Source organism: Primulina eburnea, chromosome 8 (genome assembly GCF_022965805.1).
Source record: "Primulina eburnea isolate SZY01 chromosome 8, ASM2296580v1, whole genome shotgun sequence".
Taxonomy (NCBI): domain Eukaryota; kingdom Viridiplantae; phylum Streptophyta; class Magnoliopsida; order Lamiales; family Gesneriaceae; genus Primulina; species Primulina eburnea.
The window spans coordinates 933,994-953,505 of record NC_133108.1 but is presented as its reverse complement, the minus strand read 5'-3'; the positions used below and the strand labels follow the sequence as shown (position 1 = coordinate 953,505).

The following is a 19,512-nucleotide window of genomic DNA, read 5'->3' as shown; positions in this document are numbered from 1 at the left end:
CACATCAAGCCTCGGATGTGTATAGAAAGAAGCATAAATTATTTAGGGCGTGCCTTTGAACGACTGTGTTCGATGAATCTTCAAACCATATGATCCATCTGGATTGGAATCACTCTTACCACAACCACAAAAGAAACAGAAAATACCCAACGAAAAAAAGGAAAAGCATAACTATTGTTCAAATCCAGTAGGCCCACTTCAGTTAACTACATCATTTGCAACAATAATCAAAGAATAAACTCATGAAATACCTAAAAAATTCCATTTTCAAGCAAAAGACTTGATATATACCTGGGCCAGTACACAAAAGCTTGTATGATATTGCGCTGCCACCTGATAGAGAAATTGAGGAAGTATATGCCTCCATAAGTTAACAAAAAGAATATCGGAATAATAGGAACTAGAACGAAGAGCTTGAAGAAGACGAGAAAGAGTACATTAACACGTAGCCTCTTCCATGCATTTCCTGTAGGCGTCGAAAAAATAGTTATTAACACGTAGAAGGAACAATTTATTCATCATCACCATCTCAATCAGTTAACTGACAAAAATAAAAATAGCAAATAGCAATAACTTAACTACTAAAAGATCCAAAAAGTGCCCGACTATTTGACAGAAATTCTTCGACTCAACAACAAAGCATTCTCAGTCTTCCCAAATTTAGAGCTTTCATACACGAACATCAACCATTACATCGCCCGAATTATTGCTTGATCTTTTCATCTGGTGTTTGAAACATAATTTCAATCGAGTGCACACTTAAGTACTGAAGTTGCTAAGCCTATAAGTTCGATAGCAAAAAAATAACATACTCAATGTAAATACTAGTTTCCATTTTAGAAAAGATGTAAGATGAGAGCGTGCCTCCACATGCATCTGATGCATGAATCACTAGAGGACAGAAAACAGAACTATAATTGTAAACATAAACAAACTTTCCGCAGCTAGAGAAAAATCGTTAATAATAAATGTCCTTAATTCCATGCAATAATAATTAATTGTTAATATTAATGAATCTTCCAGCTGCTCCTTTTCCGACAAACTTGAGTATTTAACTACCATTGAATGCTTTCAAACGCATCTTGGAGAAAAAGTGGCAGCAGGTCCAGGATAATGCATGGAAGCACCAACTCCAGGTAAGTTGTTGTGTCATGTCAACCTTAAATTTTCAAAAATTGGATTGCAGCCAAGCAACCAACGGAAGTTAAGAGAATAATGTGCTCCAGCTTTGTGATATGAACTTTTTGTGTTAATATATTGGCCTTTCTTGTAGTACGGGTCTGTATTAAATAGTATAGTCGAGAAATTGAGAAATTATTCCAACTTAATCCATAAAGATAAATCTCTGGGAGAGTTTTGCTCGGCAGAAAAAAGAAAAAGAACATATATAGGAGAATACCACTATTTTCTTGCTGTTTGGACATGATGGAGCAGTTCGAATTGAAGCCCTGTCCTGCCCTACCTTGCCCTGGTGGTCTTTTTTTTAAAAAAAAAAAAAAAAGAAGAATGGCCTCTTTAGTGTAAAATGGACCAGTCCTACAATTCAAAATCATCCCAACATGAATTGCTATTAAGTAGTTGTCAAACTCGCCCCATTTTTAGGATCTTATTTCAATCATTCAAATCTTTATTAATTGCTTCTTTTGCGTTTCCGTTAACGAATACAACCCTTGCAGGTCAGCGACAAAAAGCATTGGATAAACAGCTTCACAGCCTAATCGAACAACTTGCTGCAAAACAGGTTAAATTTCTTCTTCTAATCAATATTTAGTTCTGTCACGGTTTCGTTTTCCCGTAATTTATGAAACGAGTGTTCGTGTCCTCTTACTATTTGTTTCTTCCTGAATTTTCAGGCTCAAGCAGAAGGCCTCGTCCATGAAGTTCATCTCAAAAAGATGGAACTGGTAAAGGCTAACAGGCTATTGGGGCAAACAGAAAGAAGCGGTGCAGATATAAGTAGAGCTAAAAATAGGTTTGAACGAAGCGGGTCTGACAAGGGGCCGATATCTTACGATGTCGATACTTACCACAGTCTTCCTATCCATTTAGCAGGTCGAAGCGACAGTTTACAGAGGTTGATGCTTCTCAGGTCTGCTTTTGTCCTTCACATCTTAGTTTTACATAGATTGGTATTCATCAAGATTTCATTCTAGAACATATAAATATGCCCTGAATATGTCAATTTGGCGGAAGGCTGTATTTTTGTCTATACTTGTACCCATGGTTCGCTGTCGCGGTCGCGGTCGCGGAGATCGGAACGGATGTTACTGTTCCAGTTACAATGAAATTTCGCGGAACGGATATTTTAAAAAAATATTATAAATATATAAAAATTAAAAAATTTGAAAAATATTTAGAAATATGAAAATTAAAATAAATATCATTTAAATAAATTATTTGATTTAAATAAGAAATTAAAATATTTTTAAAATTTTATTAACAATTTATTGAACACAATTTATATCGTCATTATATTTAAAATATTTCCAACCATATCAAAAATTAAATATACTATTAAAAATTATTTGTATTTAATTAATAAGAATTTTAAAATATTTTCGATTGGATATATATAAATTCGCACAAATTTGAATCAATTCAGAGTGATGGACTAATAATAAGCATCAAATCTTATATAAAGTGATGTTACAAATTATTTAACATCAATTAAAATAGAAATATTTTATAATTAACTTAGTTTTTTTCACGCTTTATAATGAAAATTTCTCAATAGAAATAGTTGACTTGCGGTCTCTTCTTTATTAGTCTTTCATTGATGGATACAACGGGAAGAAGACTCAAGATTCACCATCTCACATCAACCGATGTGTTTTGCTTTCCAATGTTGCTAATGAAATTAATATTAAGCTTATTAAATTACACATATCATATGATAATAAAATAACAATTAGAAATGAAATATAAGTTGATGAAAACAAACATTTATATACAAGTCATCAACCTACAAATCCCTTCCGTTCCGTGCCGTGTCGTTCTGCGTGTCCTGTTCCGTTCCGCCGTTAAATCCCCGTTTTCGGTATATGAAACGCCGATACAAGCCATCAACCTACACACCCCGGAACCTCGTCAAGGTTGCATCCGTAACGCCAGTTCCGGCCGTTCCGTTCCCGTTCCAGCGAACCATGCTTGTATGTCACACTTGGGACTTGCCTGTTCATAAACTGGTGTATGCTTGATGATTTTGTCTGATGAAATATTTGATTCTGCATGCAGAGGGATCCATTTTATCCGTTTAATATTTTCTAGTTTTAGCTCAAATTTTGTGTGGAATGGTATTTTTATGCTAAAACTTAGTATGAGTTACAAGCTGCATCATAAATAAACATTTAATTTTCAGAAAACAATAGCTCACGGCTGCTTCGAATAATCAAACCCAATAAAGTGTAGAAGGGAAAGCAGAGTGAAGAGGCAAAAGCCCCATTAAATGAAAATGGAAAAATAATTATAATTAAATGAAAATTTTCTTGCCTCGAGATATTCGGGCCTCCAACTTTAACAAGTGAAACAAAAAATCGGCCCAAGAATCAATCGGGCCGGGTAAGCACCAATGCACGCAATCGTTATACAAAGTCACATTCTCATCGGGCCAGTGCCCGTATCTACTCGGATGCCCATCGGGCCTCAAGAGCATCGCATGCGTCGTATCCAGTAATCTCAATCTCTTCTTCCTTTCCCTTTCCGCAAAGCTAAATTCTTCCAGTTGGATCGTGTAAAACTCCAAACCTACACCCTCCAGCACCGTCTCGTTGCTGCGGAACGGCCGCGTCCTCACGCAGTTCCCGCCTTCGTTCCACAATCCGCCTTCAAAATGCGAAGGAGAAAAGGTACGCAAAAACGTCACTCCTTTGAAATGTTCTCTTCCGTTGATAGCTTTAAGCGCGGTGCGGAACACGCGACGGTAGGCGTAACTCATTTTGAGCTCGGTGATGTTGGGGAGCTGGCAGTAGTGGCAGCCAACGACGCTGCGGTTCTCGTAGTAGACGGCGGTGCGAGTGAGCCAGTGGCCGGAGTTGAGGATGACATAATCGAAATCGTCGATTTGAGTGGTCCATGAGTGGTCGAACTCGTCGAGATAGAGGTTGAAGAGACCGGTATGAGTCGGGCCGTGGGAGCCTCGTTCTTGCGATCGGACCAGGAACGGCGTCCAGAAGGCAGCGAGGGTGAAGTTATAATTAACGTATCTCCAGCGTTTGAAGTACTGGTCTGATGAGGTCGAAACGTCGATCGGATATTCCACCTTCATTCGACAAAATCATCGTTGTGGGCATATAAGGAAACAGACAAAAAAAAATTTTTTGAAAACGAAAACAGACAATTATATGCATACAAAATCATATCTCTAATTTTTTTAATAGCTTTTTTAAAGCGTGAAATTAATAACATTGTTTGCATTTACAATAAAAATAATATTTTTAACACAAAAATATGAGTGCTGTTTTTTTTTTGACGTGGATTAATATGGGTTTGGTGGACCTTACTGTTGGTTAAATCATGAATTCATATTGTTAGAAAATTGAAAGGTCACGTTCCCAAGATTTGTTTCCCTGAACTTTGAGGTTAATGAGATCCTACCCATGTGGGCATTGTCTCCATGAGAGGATGGATGGCCAAGATATTGCCAAACATACAATTTCAAAAAAAAAAAGTGGGTCCTACATATGCATGGACAAATCTTGACCATCCATCCTATCATGGGGGCAATGCCCGCATAGGTAGGATGAAATAAACCGAACTTTGATGCCCCCTCCCCCCCTTCTTGCATTCAAGCTCTACATACATCCTCCAGATATAAATTCAGGACATCAAATAACTAAATAATAAGACGATGCAGCTAATGTTAATCGACAGTTCTACTTTTTAGTTAAAAATAATAGCAGACTAAATTATAAAATTCAAATCACAGCCCACCAAACATGCGTGTTAGGTGATTATGATGTTTGTTATCCTTTTATGTTGTCTTCTATATCTATATATATATATATATATGTGTGTGTCTCTGAAACAGCGATCAATGCTGGCAAAGAGAGAAAATATTAATTATTTGTATTTTGGATTATAGCAAAGTGGGAATCACTTGCGTGTTAATTCGTCATCGTCATGTGAAAAAAAGTGTTGATAGGGTTTTGAAATACTCGCCAAACCCTTTTTCCAATCCAATATTATTTTATAAATGTGAGTGTGTGAACCCCACTTTTTGAAAAAAGTACATGATGATTATACAAAGAATTCAAAGAATTTCATAAGCAAAAATGTTTTACTTTGTGAGGAGTGAGTTTGTGTAGCCCCAATATATCATAAACCACACCTCAGTCTAACTTCCAGCTTTGACTAAACCATTGTTCTTTGTCAGTTAGTAAATCTATTTAGCATAAATCAAGCCATGACTTGGGAATATGAAAGGTATATGTCACATCTTGAACAAAATAAAAAATTGACTGAAAATAGAAATAAGTTCATTTGGATATATAGGTGGATTTAAAATCTGTGTGTTTGAAATATATCTTTATTCAGAATAAACAACATAAATTTCAAAATGAATCTTGAATTTCAATTTAATCTAATTATGATATCATTTAAATTTTTTTAAAATTTGTACTGAAACGCAACATAAATTAATTCATAACATACCCTGGATAGTAGACATATCATGGATTGCATTTGGTTCCTCCCTACAGAATCCCCAACAAATGCCAAAGACTTATCCCGGACCATATCCAGGAACTGAGACGGGTTAAACTCCGGCAAAGCACAGCCGTCCGGTTTCCACCTCCACTTGATGAAATCCGAATCGGGTCTCCCGTATTTCATACAGTTCTGGTGCTCATGGATCGCCCAGCACGTCGTATTCGTGTAATGCGGAGCATCCGGATGAGGGATCCATTCCCCTCTGGAGATATCACACTGTTCAGTTGTTTCAACATCGTCATCTGAGTTTTTGTAGATTGCTAATGAAGGATATTTAAGCAGATATGGATTATATAGACAGAAAACGGTGATGAGGACTAATGCTAGGGATAATATAATGGAAATGTCCTTTGTTTTTTTACCTATGGTCAGGTATTTGGGAAATGGAGGCTCCATGGATTGGAGCTCCAATGGTGCATGGAGTGCTGGAGGTGCGGGGAAGAGAATAGAGGGAATATATATTATATTATATGTATACTCTAAAAAGAGATGAAATCAATAAAGAATTATAGGGATACTTCCGAGATTTAAAGAAATATTTTAGTATTATCATGGGTAATATATATTAGAGAGATGAATAATTATTTTGAATATTAAGTATTTTGAGTCTTCTGATTTTGAAATTTATACAAATCAAGCGAAAATCAATTATTTTTTTATCATTTCATATGAGAGAGTTAGGGGCCGACGTGTCTCTTTCAAAACCATTTAATTTTTTTTATATATAATTAATGAATTATGTTCCCCCCCTTTTCAGTGTAATCTTGTTTGAGTAAATGTTTTATTTTGAGTGCATTATTAAATAATTACTTTAGAAAGGAATTGGGTTTCTATTTTTGTGGTGTTTTTTTATGTTACTAAGTTTGATGGTAAATGTTATTTGGACATAATTTAGAAGTTTATGTTTTGTATATGAATTGGTTTTGGTGATATTGTTTTATTTGTTTTGATGCAGAAATGGCTGAAAAAGACAATTATGTTGATGAAAATGAGTCTTACAGGCAAAGTGGAAATGAAGCAATATCTGGATGCTCTTCTGCCTATTTAAGAAAAGTTTGAATCAAACTCAATGAGAAGCAACCGGCAATGCTCAAAAGAACGTCGTCTTTCGCTAAATGTTCGATCGAAGATGTCTAAACTCCTCATCTATGATGTTATAGTTGATATAGTATTAAAGAGATTGAAGAGAGTGCATCATTTACAGATTTTGCTTGACAAACACATGTTGGTGGTCTTTTGGATGATTTTTCATTTGGATATTTGCAATTAATCTTAGAACAGTGTTTTGTTCTTTTATATTTTATAATTTGGACATTTGAAGTGTTCTTAGAACTATTCGAAAATGAAGCGGTGTTTAAATGGGATTGCTGGCCAAAAAGATGGTCCTTTTTATCTGGTGTATGAATATTTATGTTGGTAGTTGCTGAAGATTATTGAATTTGTTGAATAATTATGTTTTTCCAAGTTCACTGCTCATATTTAGCACGATTGTTCTATTTACTGAAATATGCATTTAATTTATGAATAACTAGAATTTGTAAAATTTCTTGGAGTATGAGTGCTAAGGTGTACAAGGAAAATATTCTTAAAATATATCCTCTTTACTTCATTTCCATGGTTTAAATTTCAGAGTCGCTGAAGGGGCTTTGGTAACACGAGATTTACAAATTCTATATTCCTATGTAATAAAGCTGCGATAGATCATTTATGTTTTATACTAGCTGGTCGGTGGTAGAGCACATGGTCGGTATAAAAATGGACAAGGAAATAGGTTTTTATATTTAAATTTCAATTTTATAAATTAAATCATTTAAAAAAATCACGTAATCTTGTGGCCAGTTTCTATCCTCAACAATTCTTGCAAAATATCGTTCCAAGAATCAATAGGACCAGGCAAACACCAATGCACGCAATCATTGGCTAATGACTGAACCGTCCCCGCCAAATGCGAATATTTATTAGGATGCCCGTCCGGCCTCATTAACATGATCTTCGTCACATCCAGCACCTTCAATTTCCCTCCATTCTTCCTTTCTGCTTTCTGTGCAATTCCCAGCTCCTCCACCTGTGCCAAATACATTTCCAAGTCAGAGCCCCCCACCACAGCCTCATTCCTCTTAAACGGGCTCGTCCGCGCGCATTTCCCACCATCGTCCCACGCGCCGCCCTCGAAATGCGAGGGCGCAAACGTTCTCACAAACGCCACGCCGTCGAAGCCAGCGGCGCTGTTGATGGCTCGAAACGCGGTCCGGAACGCCCAACGGCAGCCGAACGGTGGGAGGAGGTGGGTGATGTTGGGTTCGGCACAGTAGATGCAACCGATGAGGCTGTTGTTGAGGTAGAGATAGGAGGGGCGGGTGAACCAGTGGCCGGCGGAGATGATGACGTAATCGAAAGACGCGATTTGAGCAGTCCAGTTCTGGTGGAACTGGTCGAGGTGCACGGTGAAAGGAGGCTTCTCTAGGTTAGTTTCAGCCGTCCTGACCAAAAAGGGCGACCAAAACATGGAGATGTTGAAGTCGTAAGCCGGGTATTGGTAGCGTTTGTTTTGGATTCGATCAGTTGATGCATCTACAGGATATCCAGCCTGTAAAAGAAAGAAAAATGAATGTTATTACCATTTAGAGATCATTTGTGATCACATAACACACTTTGCAATTTTATTATTATTAAATTTTTTTTAATGAAAACGACATTCATTAAGAAGATAAAAAGAAATTATGCAAGTACACTTGTCAGATAAAACAACTCACATATCAAACAACTAAGTAACTAATTAAAGCGAAATCATAGATGAGTCAATTGAACTAAGAAAACAACGTAAAATGAATATCTTGATCTTCTTAATTGTTATATCGGCATCTGGCTTCTCATGTTCCAACATGACTCTAAACACTTTGCAATTGCATCTACTATAAGTGGCGGAGCTAGCTTTTCATTTCTACATGGACTAAAATTTTCTAAACCTAAGTTGAGCTAATAGAGTGTGAATTCGAGATGGCTAGTCTCCAAACAAGAATTGAAGAAAAAGGAGCAGGTCTCTTGTGAGACAGTCTCACAAATTTTTATTTGTGAGATGTGTTCCAAATAAGATATATGTCTCACAAAATATGATCCGTGAGACCGTCTCACAAAAATTTTTGCCAAGAAGAAGAAGAAAAAGAAATATAATTCAAAAAATAAATCCTCTTATCCTTGATTCATTTGCTCCACAATCGTATCAGCTACATAGCATATCGATATCAGGACTACCTATGTTATATGATGAAGAAGGAAAAGCCTTTGTACTAATCATAAATTTGATATTTTTGGGTATATATATTTATTTTACATTGTTAATACAAAGTATGAAAAAATTCGATAATTATTAATTACACGAATTTATTATTTATTCGAGAAACACCACATAATCTGTTTCTAAATTATTTATTTCTCTCTCACTTTAATACTATTCTCAATTTATAGATCTGAACTCACGTATTATCTCATGAATGTATCTATTCTAGTATACTTGCATTATTAATTATTTAAATTTTATAACAATGGATAGCTAATTTTAATCTATATCTATATAAATATACCAATTGAATTGTGAATTTCCTCTATTATCCTCATTAAAATTGTAAACTAATAACACTTTATCTTCCTTTTATGTAATTAGTTAATTATTATTAATTCATTGACTATATAAATATACCAATTGAATTATGAATTTCCTCTATTATCCTCATTAAAATTGTAAACTAAAGACACTTTATCTTCCTTTTATGTAATTAGTTAATTATTATTAATTCATTGACTATATAAATATACCAATTGAATTATGAATTTCCTCTATTATCCTCATTAAAATTGTAAACTAAAGACACTTTATCTTCCTTTTATGTAATTAGTTAATTATTATTAATTCATTGACTATATAAATATACCAATTGAATTATGAATTTCCTCTATTATCCTCATTAAAATTGTAAACTAAAGACACTTTATCTTCCTTTTATGTAATTAGTTAATTATTATTAATTCATTGACTATATAAATATACCAATTGAATTATGAATTTCCTATGAATTGGTTTTGTGAAAATACCTTACAAATAATAGTAATAGTGTTATACATTCTTTTATCTTTTTATGTAATTAGTTAATTATTATTAATTCATTGACTAATTATGATTTATTACTCTTTCACTCACTTTCATGGCATGACTACAAATAATATCAAAGTATTTGTTCAACAACTAATGATTCGAATCAATATGTAATAATATTATTTATAAAATGAAATGGTTTTGTGAAAAAAACCTTACAAATAATAGTAATAGTGTTATACATTCTTTTATTAAAATAAATAATACAAAAAATTATGTTAATAGAGGTTTCGAACTTATTTTTACAATTTATGTATTAATTATATTTTTCATAATCTTAGTTTTTTACAAATAATACAAAAATTTTTATAGGTTTCGAACTTATTTTTACAATTTATGTATTAATTATATTTTTCATAATCTTAGTTTTTACAAATAATACAAAAAAATTTATATTTAACAAAACATAAAATAAGAAATTATGAATTTATATGTCGATGTTTAATCTATATCTATATCTATATACAAATCTATATATATTAATGTGAATTGTGAATTTACATAAATATCCTTATCTTCATTTAATAATAATAATTTACATAAATATTTTTACCTTCATTTACATTGACATCAAATTCACATAAAAGCACTATCATAAATACATATTTATTTTTTGTTTTTTCCATCTATTAATTTAATAATAATCATTAATATATTTTTATTTTTAAATTTAAATTATTTGCTTTAATATTTACATTGACATCAAATTCACAGAAAATCACTATGATAATGTTATAAATTTAAATAAATTGTTAATATTACGAACATTAAGGTAATAATGGGAAAACAAATAGAGATGAGTGTGATTGAATAAAATTAAATTATTAATAAATATTAAGGTCGTATAAAACATTTTTCCTCATTTAGAAGGTAGATATATCTAGATTACTTATGTATCAACAAAAATATGTGATTGAGAGAAAATGTTTGTATGTAAGAGATTTCATTGCAAACATTTAAGTTATTTAATCAATTTTCAATATATGATGCTAAATACATATTACTAAATAATATATTATCTATTAATTAATCTATTAAATACATGACTTTCATTTGTGAGCTTACTATTATATTATTTTTTTTGTTTTACAATTTGTCATGTTAATGGTGTTATTTAAGTCATTTTTTATCTTAGTTTAATAAGATCATTAATAGTGTATTTAACTCAATCAAACTAATTATTAATTTAATTTAATTTTAATTACTTAAATTTATATATTGCCGTCAAATAATAATAGGAAGACAAAGGGAGATGAGTCGGACTGAATAAAAATAAATTATTAATAAATATTAATGTCATACAAAATTTCTTTCTCCCGTTTAGAATAAAAATATTTTCAGACTCTTTATGTGTCAATAGAGATATGTGATTGAGAGAAATGTTTGTCTGTAAGTGATTTCAAACACTGTTTTTAAGTTATTTAGTCAATTTTTTTTTATAAATGCTGCTAAATAAATATTACTAAATAATATGCTTCATTTGATTATTTTGTGTTCTTGCAATGAGATGAGTTTTTTTTACCCTAGCGTTAACATGTTTGATTGGTATATGTCATTTGTATTGATCATGTGATTGTGTTTTGATTGTTTATGTGATTTGTTTGTTTGCACAAAGAAAAGAGAAACAAAATCAAATATCCAACAAAAATGTTTATTTTTCAATTTTTTATTGTTGAGATATTTTTAAAATTTTTAAATACATAATGCATGTTTTCTGTTTCCTTAGATTACTTAGTTTGAAATGACTTACAAAATATTAAAAAAATTGAAATATTTCTTCGTTTTTACCTTATGTATCAGAATATTAAGAGATAATATTTTTTATTTATTGGGGCAAATATATTTCCAAACTTCTGTCTATAAATCAATATTTAATTTTTTTACGACATTATTATATTCTCTAATCAATTTTTTTTACTTAGATTGATAGAAGACATTTTAATTTAAGTTTTTATGTTCTTGCTTATATTATTTTTGTAATATTATTTATTATGAAAATAATAGGTGAACTACAAAATTTGGTAGGTCTAAGAGTCCTCTGATGAACGACAAATATGGATAAATTATTAAAATATATAATATCCAGTAGATTTTTGGCATGCGATTTTGTTCTAATTCAATAATTATGCATTATTCTAAATTTTAATTATATCACAAGTTAACGCATGTTTTGTTGTTATTAGATATATTTTGTCAATAGTATAATATTTTTCTATGGTTTAAGAAAAATTTTGTGACTTTGTATTATATTTTTACGGCTGCTTTTCTAAATGGTTTTATTATGATTTCAAGTCACCATTTTTCATTTGTGTTTTTTTTAAAGAAGTGGAATGAATATCTATAAAACGATGACATTAATAAGACGTCTTCTCTTTATTTGAAATTTTTTTTGGAAAATTTATACAAATTGTGAATAATATGAGTTAATATTTAATTGGAGAGTGATTTATGCTTTTTATTGCTCGTATATACTTCAATTTCTTTGTTATTGTACTAAATAAATTATTTTTAAACTTTGAGTTATCATTTTTTTTCTTATCGAGGTTCTTTGAGTTATGATTTTTTTATACGTTTTGGTTAGTATTGTTGGCTGCGATTGATTTTTCTGATATTATATCATGTGCCTTATTGTTTATATAAAAATAAGTATGAGAGTACATCAATCAAAGCCACATATTTTGGGTCTTCTGTTGTACGAAGAGAATAATAAATGATTTTTGTGAATTATATAATTTCTTGTTTTTTCTTACATATAGTCTACGAAATGCGTCAAATTTCGAACAAAAAAGTTAAGACAAACATAGTGGATGAAAGAAAAGAGACATGTTGCACCATAGCGATCGAACCGTGGTGCTTGAGCTACTGTGCGGTTTAAAAGATTTGAGTTGCACCATTACTACTATCTATAGCTTTTGGTAAAGCGGCAAGCGCTCAGTCCTACAATTGGTATCAGAGCCAATGTCACGGGTTCGATTCTCATTGATTGCAAGGAGTTCAATTCTTGGGAGGAAGATTGTTGGGTGCAATAATTGTCTCTGCTTGGTAAAGCAGCCGAACCGTGGTGCTTGAGCAGATGTGTGGTTTAAAAGATTTGATTTGCACCATTACTATTAGCTATAGCTTTTGGTAAAGCAGCAAGTGCTCGGTCCTACATATTATGTCCTAATTTCCGTATGATATAATTCAAGCACATTTTTTTATAGATATTTGAAATTAGGTCCAACTAAGTAACACGAAACATATACATATATATTAAATCATATTTAAAGCAAAATGTTAAGATCAAGAATGATTCAGATTTAAATTTCAACGAAGCACAATGAATAAGAAATTGAAGAATTGTATGTGTATGTTAAGTGTTATGTAATGATGATGTTGCTACTTCATGGTTGTGCGACATATGGATGTCATATAAAATGTTAATATTTTTCAATAAAATAGTTTTTCAAAAAGAAAAAATTCTTCATTCAGAAAAAAAAAATACATGAAAAACAAATTGTGCATAATTCTCATTCTATTTATAATAGTATGTGAACAATTCTAAAACTTTGTTGACACAATATAATAGATCAATTCTGTGTATTTTATTGAGACATTAAGCCAGTTTCACGTTATTTCCTCCAATATTATCTCGATATATTTCGAGGTGACTACGAGATTGTTTTTGTCTCTTTTTTAGTCATAATGTCTAACCAGCTAATCATAACATATATGATGGTAGCATAGAAAACTCCTCGTCAAATAAATTCACTTAGCCAAATATTGAAATTCAAATAAAATTCTACAATATTTCATCAAATTAATTTTGACTATCATAAAATGCTCATGAAATCTAAATGGTTATATTATTAGATGAGATATTGAATAAGACAAATACTTTGACATATATTTGAATGATATCTCATATGAATATCTTAATTACATTATTCGTATATCTTCTCAAGATTTTTAAAATACAATAATTAATTTTGTATATCGTTCCACAAGATATAAAATATTATAAAACAAAATATAAACTCGATATAAGAAAATTTATTTTGTTTCAATGAATAATATAATATTATGTTCTAAGCGCAATAAATAATATTGAAACTATATCATCCTCATGACATGATGCACGCAATCATTATTTCAAAGCTTCCAAAAAATGACGATCAAGATGACTTTCTTGAATTGCGTCAAATTAAATGAGGACACAATTCTAAGATATAGCCATTTGAAGAGATTTCAAGTATTTTTCTCACAGTGATTGAGAAATAGTTGTTAAAAATTTGTTAACCTTATAGCTATATGTTGATAATATTGATACTAAATCTATAAAAATGATATCACAAATATCACAATATTTGAAGAAGGTGCAACACTATTCATTGGTTATGTTGTTGAAGAATATATATGTTATACATACTTTTAGTCACAAGTGAAAACTTATCATCGGCGTGTATAAGAGCTACCAGATCGTCAAAAAGCTTGTCTTTACCACCTCGTAGGGGATCCTGCATTTTATGGAGAAACCTTAGATCAAATTCAAATGTACATCAAGGTTCATTTTCATCTTGGATCATGACATGAGAAGTATTCCTCCAGTTTCAGAACTAACAGTAACTAAATCATACAAAACAAAAATCGCATCAGTGCGTCTTTTACTTCTAATATGTGAAGAAGTAGATCATTTTCATCAAAGTCCATCAGAGGTGATTTCATTTTTACAAATTTTAATCTCAATCTCTGACATGTTTCTTACATATCCCATGCATAACAATAAGCCAAATTTATAGCTATAACTAACTGTGTGCAAAAAACAAGGCTAAAAAAAAGTGGCTGAATACAAATAATCACTTGCCTGGAGGAATAAATCAGTATGAGTTTTTCCATCATACAAGATAAGATCAGCTCGAACCCCTTCTTTCTGGAGTGTTTCCACAAATATCTTACTGTATATAGGGCCAACGTTAACACATTGAATAAGTTTGTGTCAGAATTCAGTCGTTTCAACAGCAGAAGGCCGTGAAGGACTTGACTAAATAAGGTTTCACAAACCTTGCATCTGAGGGTATGGAATAATCCGAAGTACCATGGAAAAGAACAATACGAGGGAGCAGGGAAATTGCATTTTTTGAGCTTGGATTTTGTAGGATCATTTCAGGAGAAAATTGTTCCAATGAATTTTGGCCTTCCATTATACTAAAATCACAAATCAAGACAACAGATATAAGAGAGGAGAATTGTTTACAGGCCTAAATTGGCAACCACATAGCACATGCATTAGAATTTGGAAGAATATTCAACACCTCAAAAAGATGGAACGATACAAGCCCCGACTGTGGAAATGGTCAACTAGTTTGGGTAAATTGTACCTGTCAATATAGCTAATAAGTAACCATTAAGACTGACCGGCAAATTGCACAGCTATGATGCTCATGGGAATTGGAGTAAAAGAAACAGAGAAGAAATCCCAAAATCCATGTTACTTACCCCCCAGATAAACCGAAATAAGCATTCATCTGGGATACGCTCCAAGATATGCTGTCTCCTCTGGATTCTTTTACTGCCTGCTGCACAAGAACACAGGCACCAATATGAGCACCAGCTGACTGACCCATCAAATAAATTCTGCAATTTTAAAAGACACTTTGTGTTAGAATGACTAATTGTTTAAAATGTGAAACTTGTGTTTGCCACACCTCAGCAAGATTTGATGCTAGGTAAAACATCTGGTTTCAGACAATGATCTTTCCGCCGAGAGATTTTTAAAATAGTCAGTAAACATAACTACATGAAAGTAATTAGGTCAAAATATATAATTTTCTATCCATGTGAGAGAGAGCGATAAGAACTGAAATTAGATAATTCTGTTTTCTTTTGATATCATGACCAAGCTTCAGTTATTAATCAAGTGCTCGAATTATTCAATAATAAATGTCTTTGTTTCCTTTTCCTTCTCTTCCCAGTTTAGAAGCAGGTGCTTGAATAGATAAGAAAAGTTGAAAATATAAAAAGACTCACTTATCAGGGTCACCTCCAAATTCAACTACATTTTCACAAATGTAAGCAATCCCTCGAGAAACATCTGCTACCATATCACTGATTGTTCCCTGTGGAAAATTCCTGAACTCAAGATAGATATATTAAAAGATATCCGTGAGCAGCTGAAAGCACTGTCTATAAAAATCATAAGCACACATTTAAAGAATGCCAACAACAACGAAGAAGGCCAACACCTAGGTGAACTAGAAGGAGAAGCTGACAATGCGATTTTTTTAAAAAAAATTCCTCAACCACCCCTTAATAAAACCTAGTCCCAGGTCATAATGGAAAAATAATCAAGAAACTGGTTATTATGCAAATGGAGAGAAATAAACATTTATTGGCATGCTAGCATGCATTTTGGTACAAGTAGATTAAAGCTATATTTGATTCTAATGAAGTTCGGATGTGGCAAAATTTTCCACAGTAGCGCCTAAAGGTGCTTCAAGCAAGAACCTAAAGTCACAAATATTTCAGAAGTTGATGATAAAAGTGAATCCCCCGAGCCCATTTGTTCGGAAAAATTCGACCATACACATGTTTGCACAATAGCTATCAGGACCAGAACCATATCAAACAGAGACAGGCACAGCTACCTGTAATCAATGCATGCCACTATGACGTCTCTTCCCGCTAATTGTAGTCCCAGAAGAGAACCCCATGCCTTGTACCTGCATTAAGATATTGCTTAACTGAGAGTATGTTATGAGTGACTTCAGCATAGAACCCAATTTATCTAATGATCTGTTTAATAGGTTTCAAGAACCTTGAGAAAGTCTCTTCCGTAGAAAAAGCCTTATGGGTTGTGATGATCCTGTTATATACTAAGATTTAAAAAACTAAATAATTACCCTCATTCATGGTTGTCGAGGAAAATACAATCAATTTAAAAAATGAAGAATATCATTTGGTACTAAAAAAGATTATGGTATTGTGACATTATACTGGAAGATATTTATCCTCTGAAAGTAAAACATATTATTCCTTGTTTGCAGTTAAAATTATTGTCAAGGGAAAAGGAGTCTCTGGTAGAATGGATTCCCATACAATTAATACTGTGGGTAGCCAGTAATATCACTTGCTGAGCACCGGTGAAAATGCATTTGAACAGGTACAAACAAGGGGACATATTCAAAATACTAAACTAAAAAGTATTATCCTTTAACAGAAACTGGAAATTCTGGTTGAAATATATGCTCGTATTGGTGGGGTTATCCACACAATATCCGTACAACAGTTTCAATGTAAGGTAATCAATTTAAGGATATAATATTATTATCAGTTAATTCCTAAGTATCAAGATCAACCAACCACACAACTGTTGCAATTTAAACTAGCAAGTCTGCATTTCCATTCTAAATATTCAACCCTAGGTGAAAAATGTCCGGTGAGTTTCTTGAAGGCAATCTCCTTATTATTATGTCTTCTCATTTAAATAAAATAAATGGTCTGATGCACATCGAAGGTGAAAAGGCACCATTTCCACAAACAAACAATAGCTATTGAATTATTGCATTGACATGACAAAGGAGTATACAATGACAAAATACCCCCTAAAAAAGAAACGGAGAGAGAGAATAGAGGGCACACAGGTTCAAAGTAATAACCTCAGGCCACCTTACCCAATAATCCATGCCCCACCCGTCACGAACGCCACAACTGGCTTCAGGCCATCACTATTTGTGGGCAGATATAAATCCAACCTGCAAGTACCTTTTGCATTTTCAATCAATGTAAGTGTAACTAAACTTAAATGATAGGAATCATATAGAAATTCCAAAATATACCTGTTTCTTGGCTGATCACCATAAACAACACTTCGACGGATTTGGCTTGAAAAGAAATATAGAAACCCAACTACAAATATGGAAAATGAATGAACCTAATTACTTGACAACAAAGAATCCAATCCAGGGGCAGGCACTAGGAATTCGACAGATACATACTTAAAAGATGAGCCGACTTTCCTGGGGTGTAACATAGTTTGTTAGAACTCAGGCACATATCAAATCACATTCAGTCAGTTTGTTGAAAGGGGAAACACAGAGCATCTCCTTGTCATCTCAAAAGCAGAACAATAAACAAAATAGCAAGATGGTGTTATTCAACTCCTAGATGTAGAACAGATTTGGTCTCTTCAGCTCAATAGTTAAGTCCACCTTTATCTTCTCGTATTTGCACGAAAGAAAGATCATTGTTTAGAATATAACACCCAGAATAACAGAAATTATCTATAACCATTATGTTTCCACTTCCATAGTTCTAGACAGACTCCCGAAATATTATGGTAATGAAATGTCTTTAGAAAAGCTATAATTTGAGAAAGAAAACTATTTTTCCGGGAAAATATACTTTCTAATGTTTTCTTGTTTCGGCAAATTGTGGACCATCCCTCATCCAGCCACAATTCTCAATGGAAATCCAAGGTTAACAAAGAAATAACATTTTGCTCAGTTCCAGGTCAATGACACACATAAGTGTTTGCGACAAACAGCATACTCAATATGGTACTTGCACTAACCCCACAAAGTCCCCAAAATCAAATCAAAAGAATCACATCGCTAACTGATACTCACCTTGGACAAACCCAGGCATAAGAAACATGGCATAAAGCGTGAGGGCAAGTAATCTAGTAATCCATCGGTAGCCTATCCTGAAAAGTGACGAAACAGAAAATAAACCACCAAACATTAAACTAATAAAAAAAATTTAAAAACTATACCCAAGGTAGCTAAGAAGCTTGAAGCTGAGGCGAGCGAGCAAATAAGTCTCCGCAGCAGCGTGGCCTATTTCACGGCCAAACGCCTGCTGACGCCTCCTCGGGCGAGATACCATCTTCTCGCCGCCTCTCCGTCGCCGATGCTGGGTCGAGGACGAGCTTGAAAATGTGGCGACCCCGACCCGAGAATCTACTTTCGATCCTTGGTTCACCCCATTTGGAGGAAAAATCTCCGAGGAAGAAGAAGACACAGTTTCCATGAATTGTTAAGGTCGCATTCGCTTGCATGGAGTCGGTGGATTATTTGAATTTTGCAACCAAAGCAGCAGTTCGGCACGTTACTCAAAAGGTACGTATTATCCAAATTTGAGTTTTTGTTTTTCTCGTAGAATATTAATATTAATTGATGTAATAATAATTTATGTTACGACTCTCATCCATCCATACATACGTGACAGACACCAAATGGTGGCCTATTTTTTTTATGTATAAAAAATCATATCATATACAAATCCACATGACATGTCTATCTCATCTTTTCGACGCTTTCAAACAAAGCAACCAAAACGAATGGTGCAAAATCACTTCTATTTTAATACATTCAAGGGACGTGGTCATATATAATCATCTATTTGAAAGTGTGTCCAAAGTGACTGTCAATGAAGAATAGATACTGGCAAATCATACGCCCAAGGACCTGTTTCAGCGAAAACTGGTGAAATTGTAAGCTATAACTCTTTCTTTCCCCTTTCTCTGCTTTCTCCTCGACTCCAGACTACCCATCTAAACCACCATCTCTCAAGGGCGGAAATTAGAGTGTTCAAGAATGGAGCATAACGCTGGATTAATGGCCCGCCAGATATCAGCTAGCACATGCACTTTGTTGGTAAACTACAAACAGGAGCTAGCT

General features: G+C 33.0%; 4 protein-coding genes across 4 annotated transcripts; 1 reads left to right on the top strand and 3 right to left on the bottom strand.

Annotated features, from left to right (window-relative positions):
• The first annotated feature begins 1,406 nt into the window (after positions 1-1,406).
• On the top strand, positions 1,407-2,473 carry LOC140837637 (uncharacterized). Its single transcript, XM_073203753.1, has 3 exons — positions 1,407-1,574; positions 1,677-1,741; positions 1,854-2,473. Exons 1-3 carry the CDS (start codon positions 1,526-1,528, stop codon positions 2,151-2,153), a joined length of 414 nt encoding a protein of 137 aa, XP_073059854.1. The 5' UTR covers positions 1,407-1,525; the 3' UTR covers positions 2,154-2,473.
• Positions 2,474-3,421: 948 nt separating this feature from the next.
• Positions 3,422-6,225, bottom strand: LOC140837636 (protein trichome birefringence-like 19). The gene is made up of 2 exons (XM_073203752.1): positions 5,650-6,225; positions 3,422-4,258 (listed from the first exon to the last, which is right to left on the bottom strand). Exons 1-2 carry the CDS (start codon positions 6,100-6,102, stop codon positions 3,470-3,472), a joined length of 1,242 nt encoding a protein of 413 aa, XP_073059853.1. The 5' UTR covers positions 6,103-6,225; the 3' UTR covers positions 3,422-3,469.
• A 1,071-nt stretch (positions 6,226-7,296) lies between these two features.
• On the bottom strand, positions 7,297-8,305 carry LOC140837634 (protein trichome birefringence-like 19; the record flags this gene model as incomplete). The annotated part of the gene is made up of 1 exon (XM_073203751.1): positions 7,297-8,305. A coding segment is annotated over one exon (780 nt), but the record flags the coding sequence as incomplete, so codon positions are not given.
• Positions 8,306-14,223: 5,918 nt separating this feature from the next.
• Positions 14,224-19,018, bottom strand: LOC140837877 (isoprenylcysteine alpha-carbonyl methylesterase ICME-like). Its single transcript, XM_073203962.1, has 11 exons — positions 18,606-19,018; positions 18,460-18,536; positions 17,671-17,740; positions 17,506-17,586; positions 16,480-16,554; positions 15,863-15,964; positions 15,332-15,469; positions 15,148-15,213; positions 14,897-15,040; positions 14,700-14,790; positions 14,224-14,352 (listed from the first exon to the last, which is right to left on the bottom strand). The coding sequence occupies exons 1-11, from the start codon at positions 18,860-18,862 to the stop codon at positions 14,224-14,226; spliced, it is 1,230 nt and encodes a 409-aa protein (XP_073060063.1). The 5' UTR covers positions 18,863-19,018.
• Positions 19,019-19,512: the final 494 nt, after the last annotated feature.

Coding starts and splice junctions, on each gene's coding strand:
- LOC140837637 (XM_073203753.1), top strand. CDS start 1,526: ATGGACCAGTCCTACAATTCAAAATCATCCCAACATGAATTGCTATTA. Junction 1,575..1,676: donor CCAACATGAATTGCTATTAA/GTAGTTGTCAAA, acceptor CAACCCTTGCAG/GTCAGCGACAAAAAGCATTG. Junction 1,742..1,853: donor AACAACTTGCTGCAAAACAG/GTTAAATTTCTT, acceptor CTGAATTTTCAG/GCTCAAGCAGAAGGCCTCGT.
- LOC140837636 (XM_073203752.1), bottom strand. CDS start 6,102: ATGGAGCCTCCATTTCCCAAATACCTGACCATAGGTAAAAAAACAAAG. Junction 4,259..5,649: donor TGATATGTCTACTATCCAGG/GTATGTTATGAA, acceptor TGTCGAATGAAG/GTGGAATATCCGATCGACGT.
- LOC140837877 (XM_073203962.1), bottom strand. CDS start 18,862: ATGGAAACTGTGTCTTCTTCTTCCTCGGAGATTTTTCCTCCAAATGGG. Junction 18,537..18,605: donor AAGCTTCTTAGCTACCTTGG/GTATAGTTTTTA, acceptor GTCACTTTTCAG/GATAGGCTACCGATGGATTA. Junction 15,214..15,331: donor TATTTCGGTTTATCTGGGGG/GTAAGTAACATG, acceptor CTATATTGACAG/GTACAATTTACCCAAACTAG.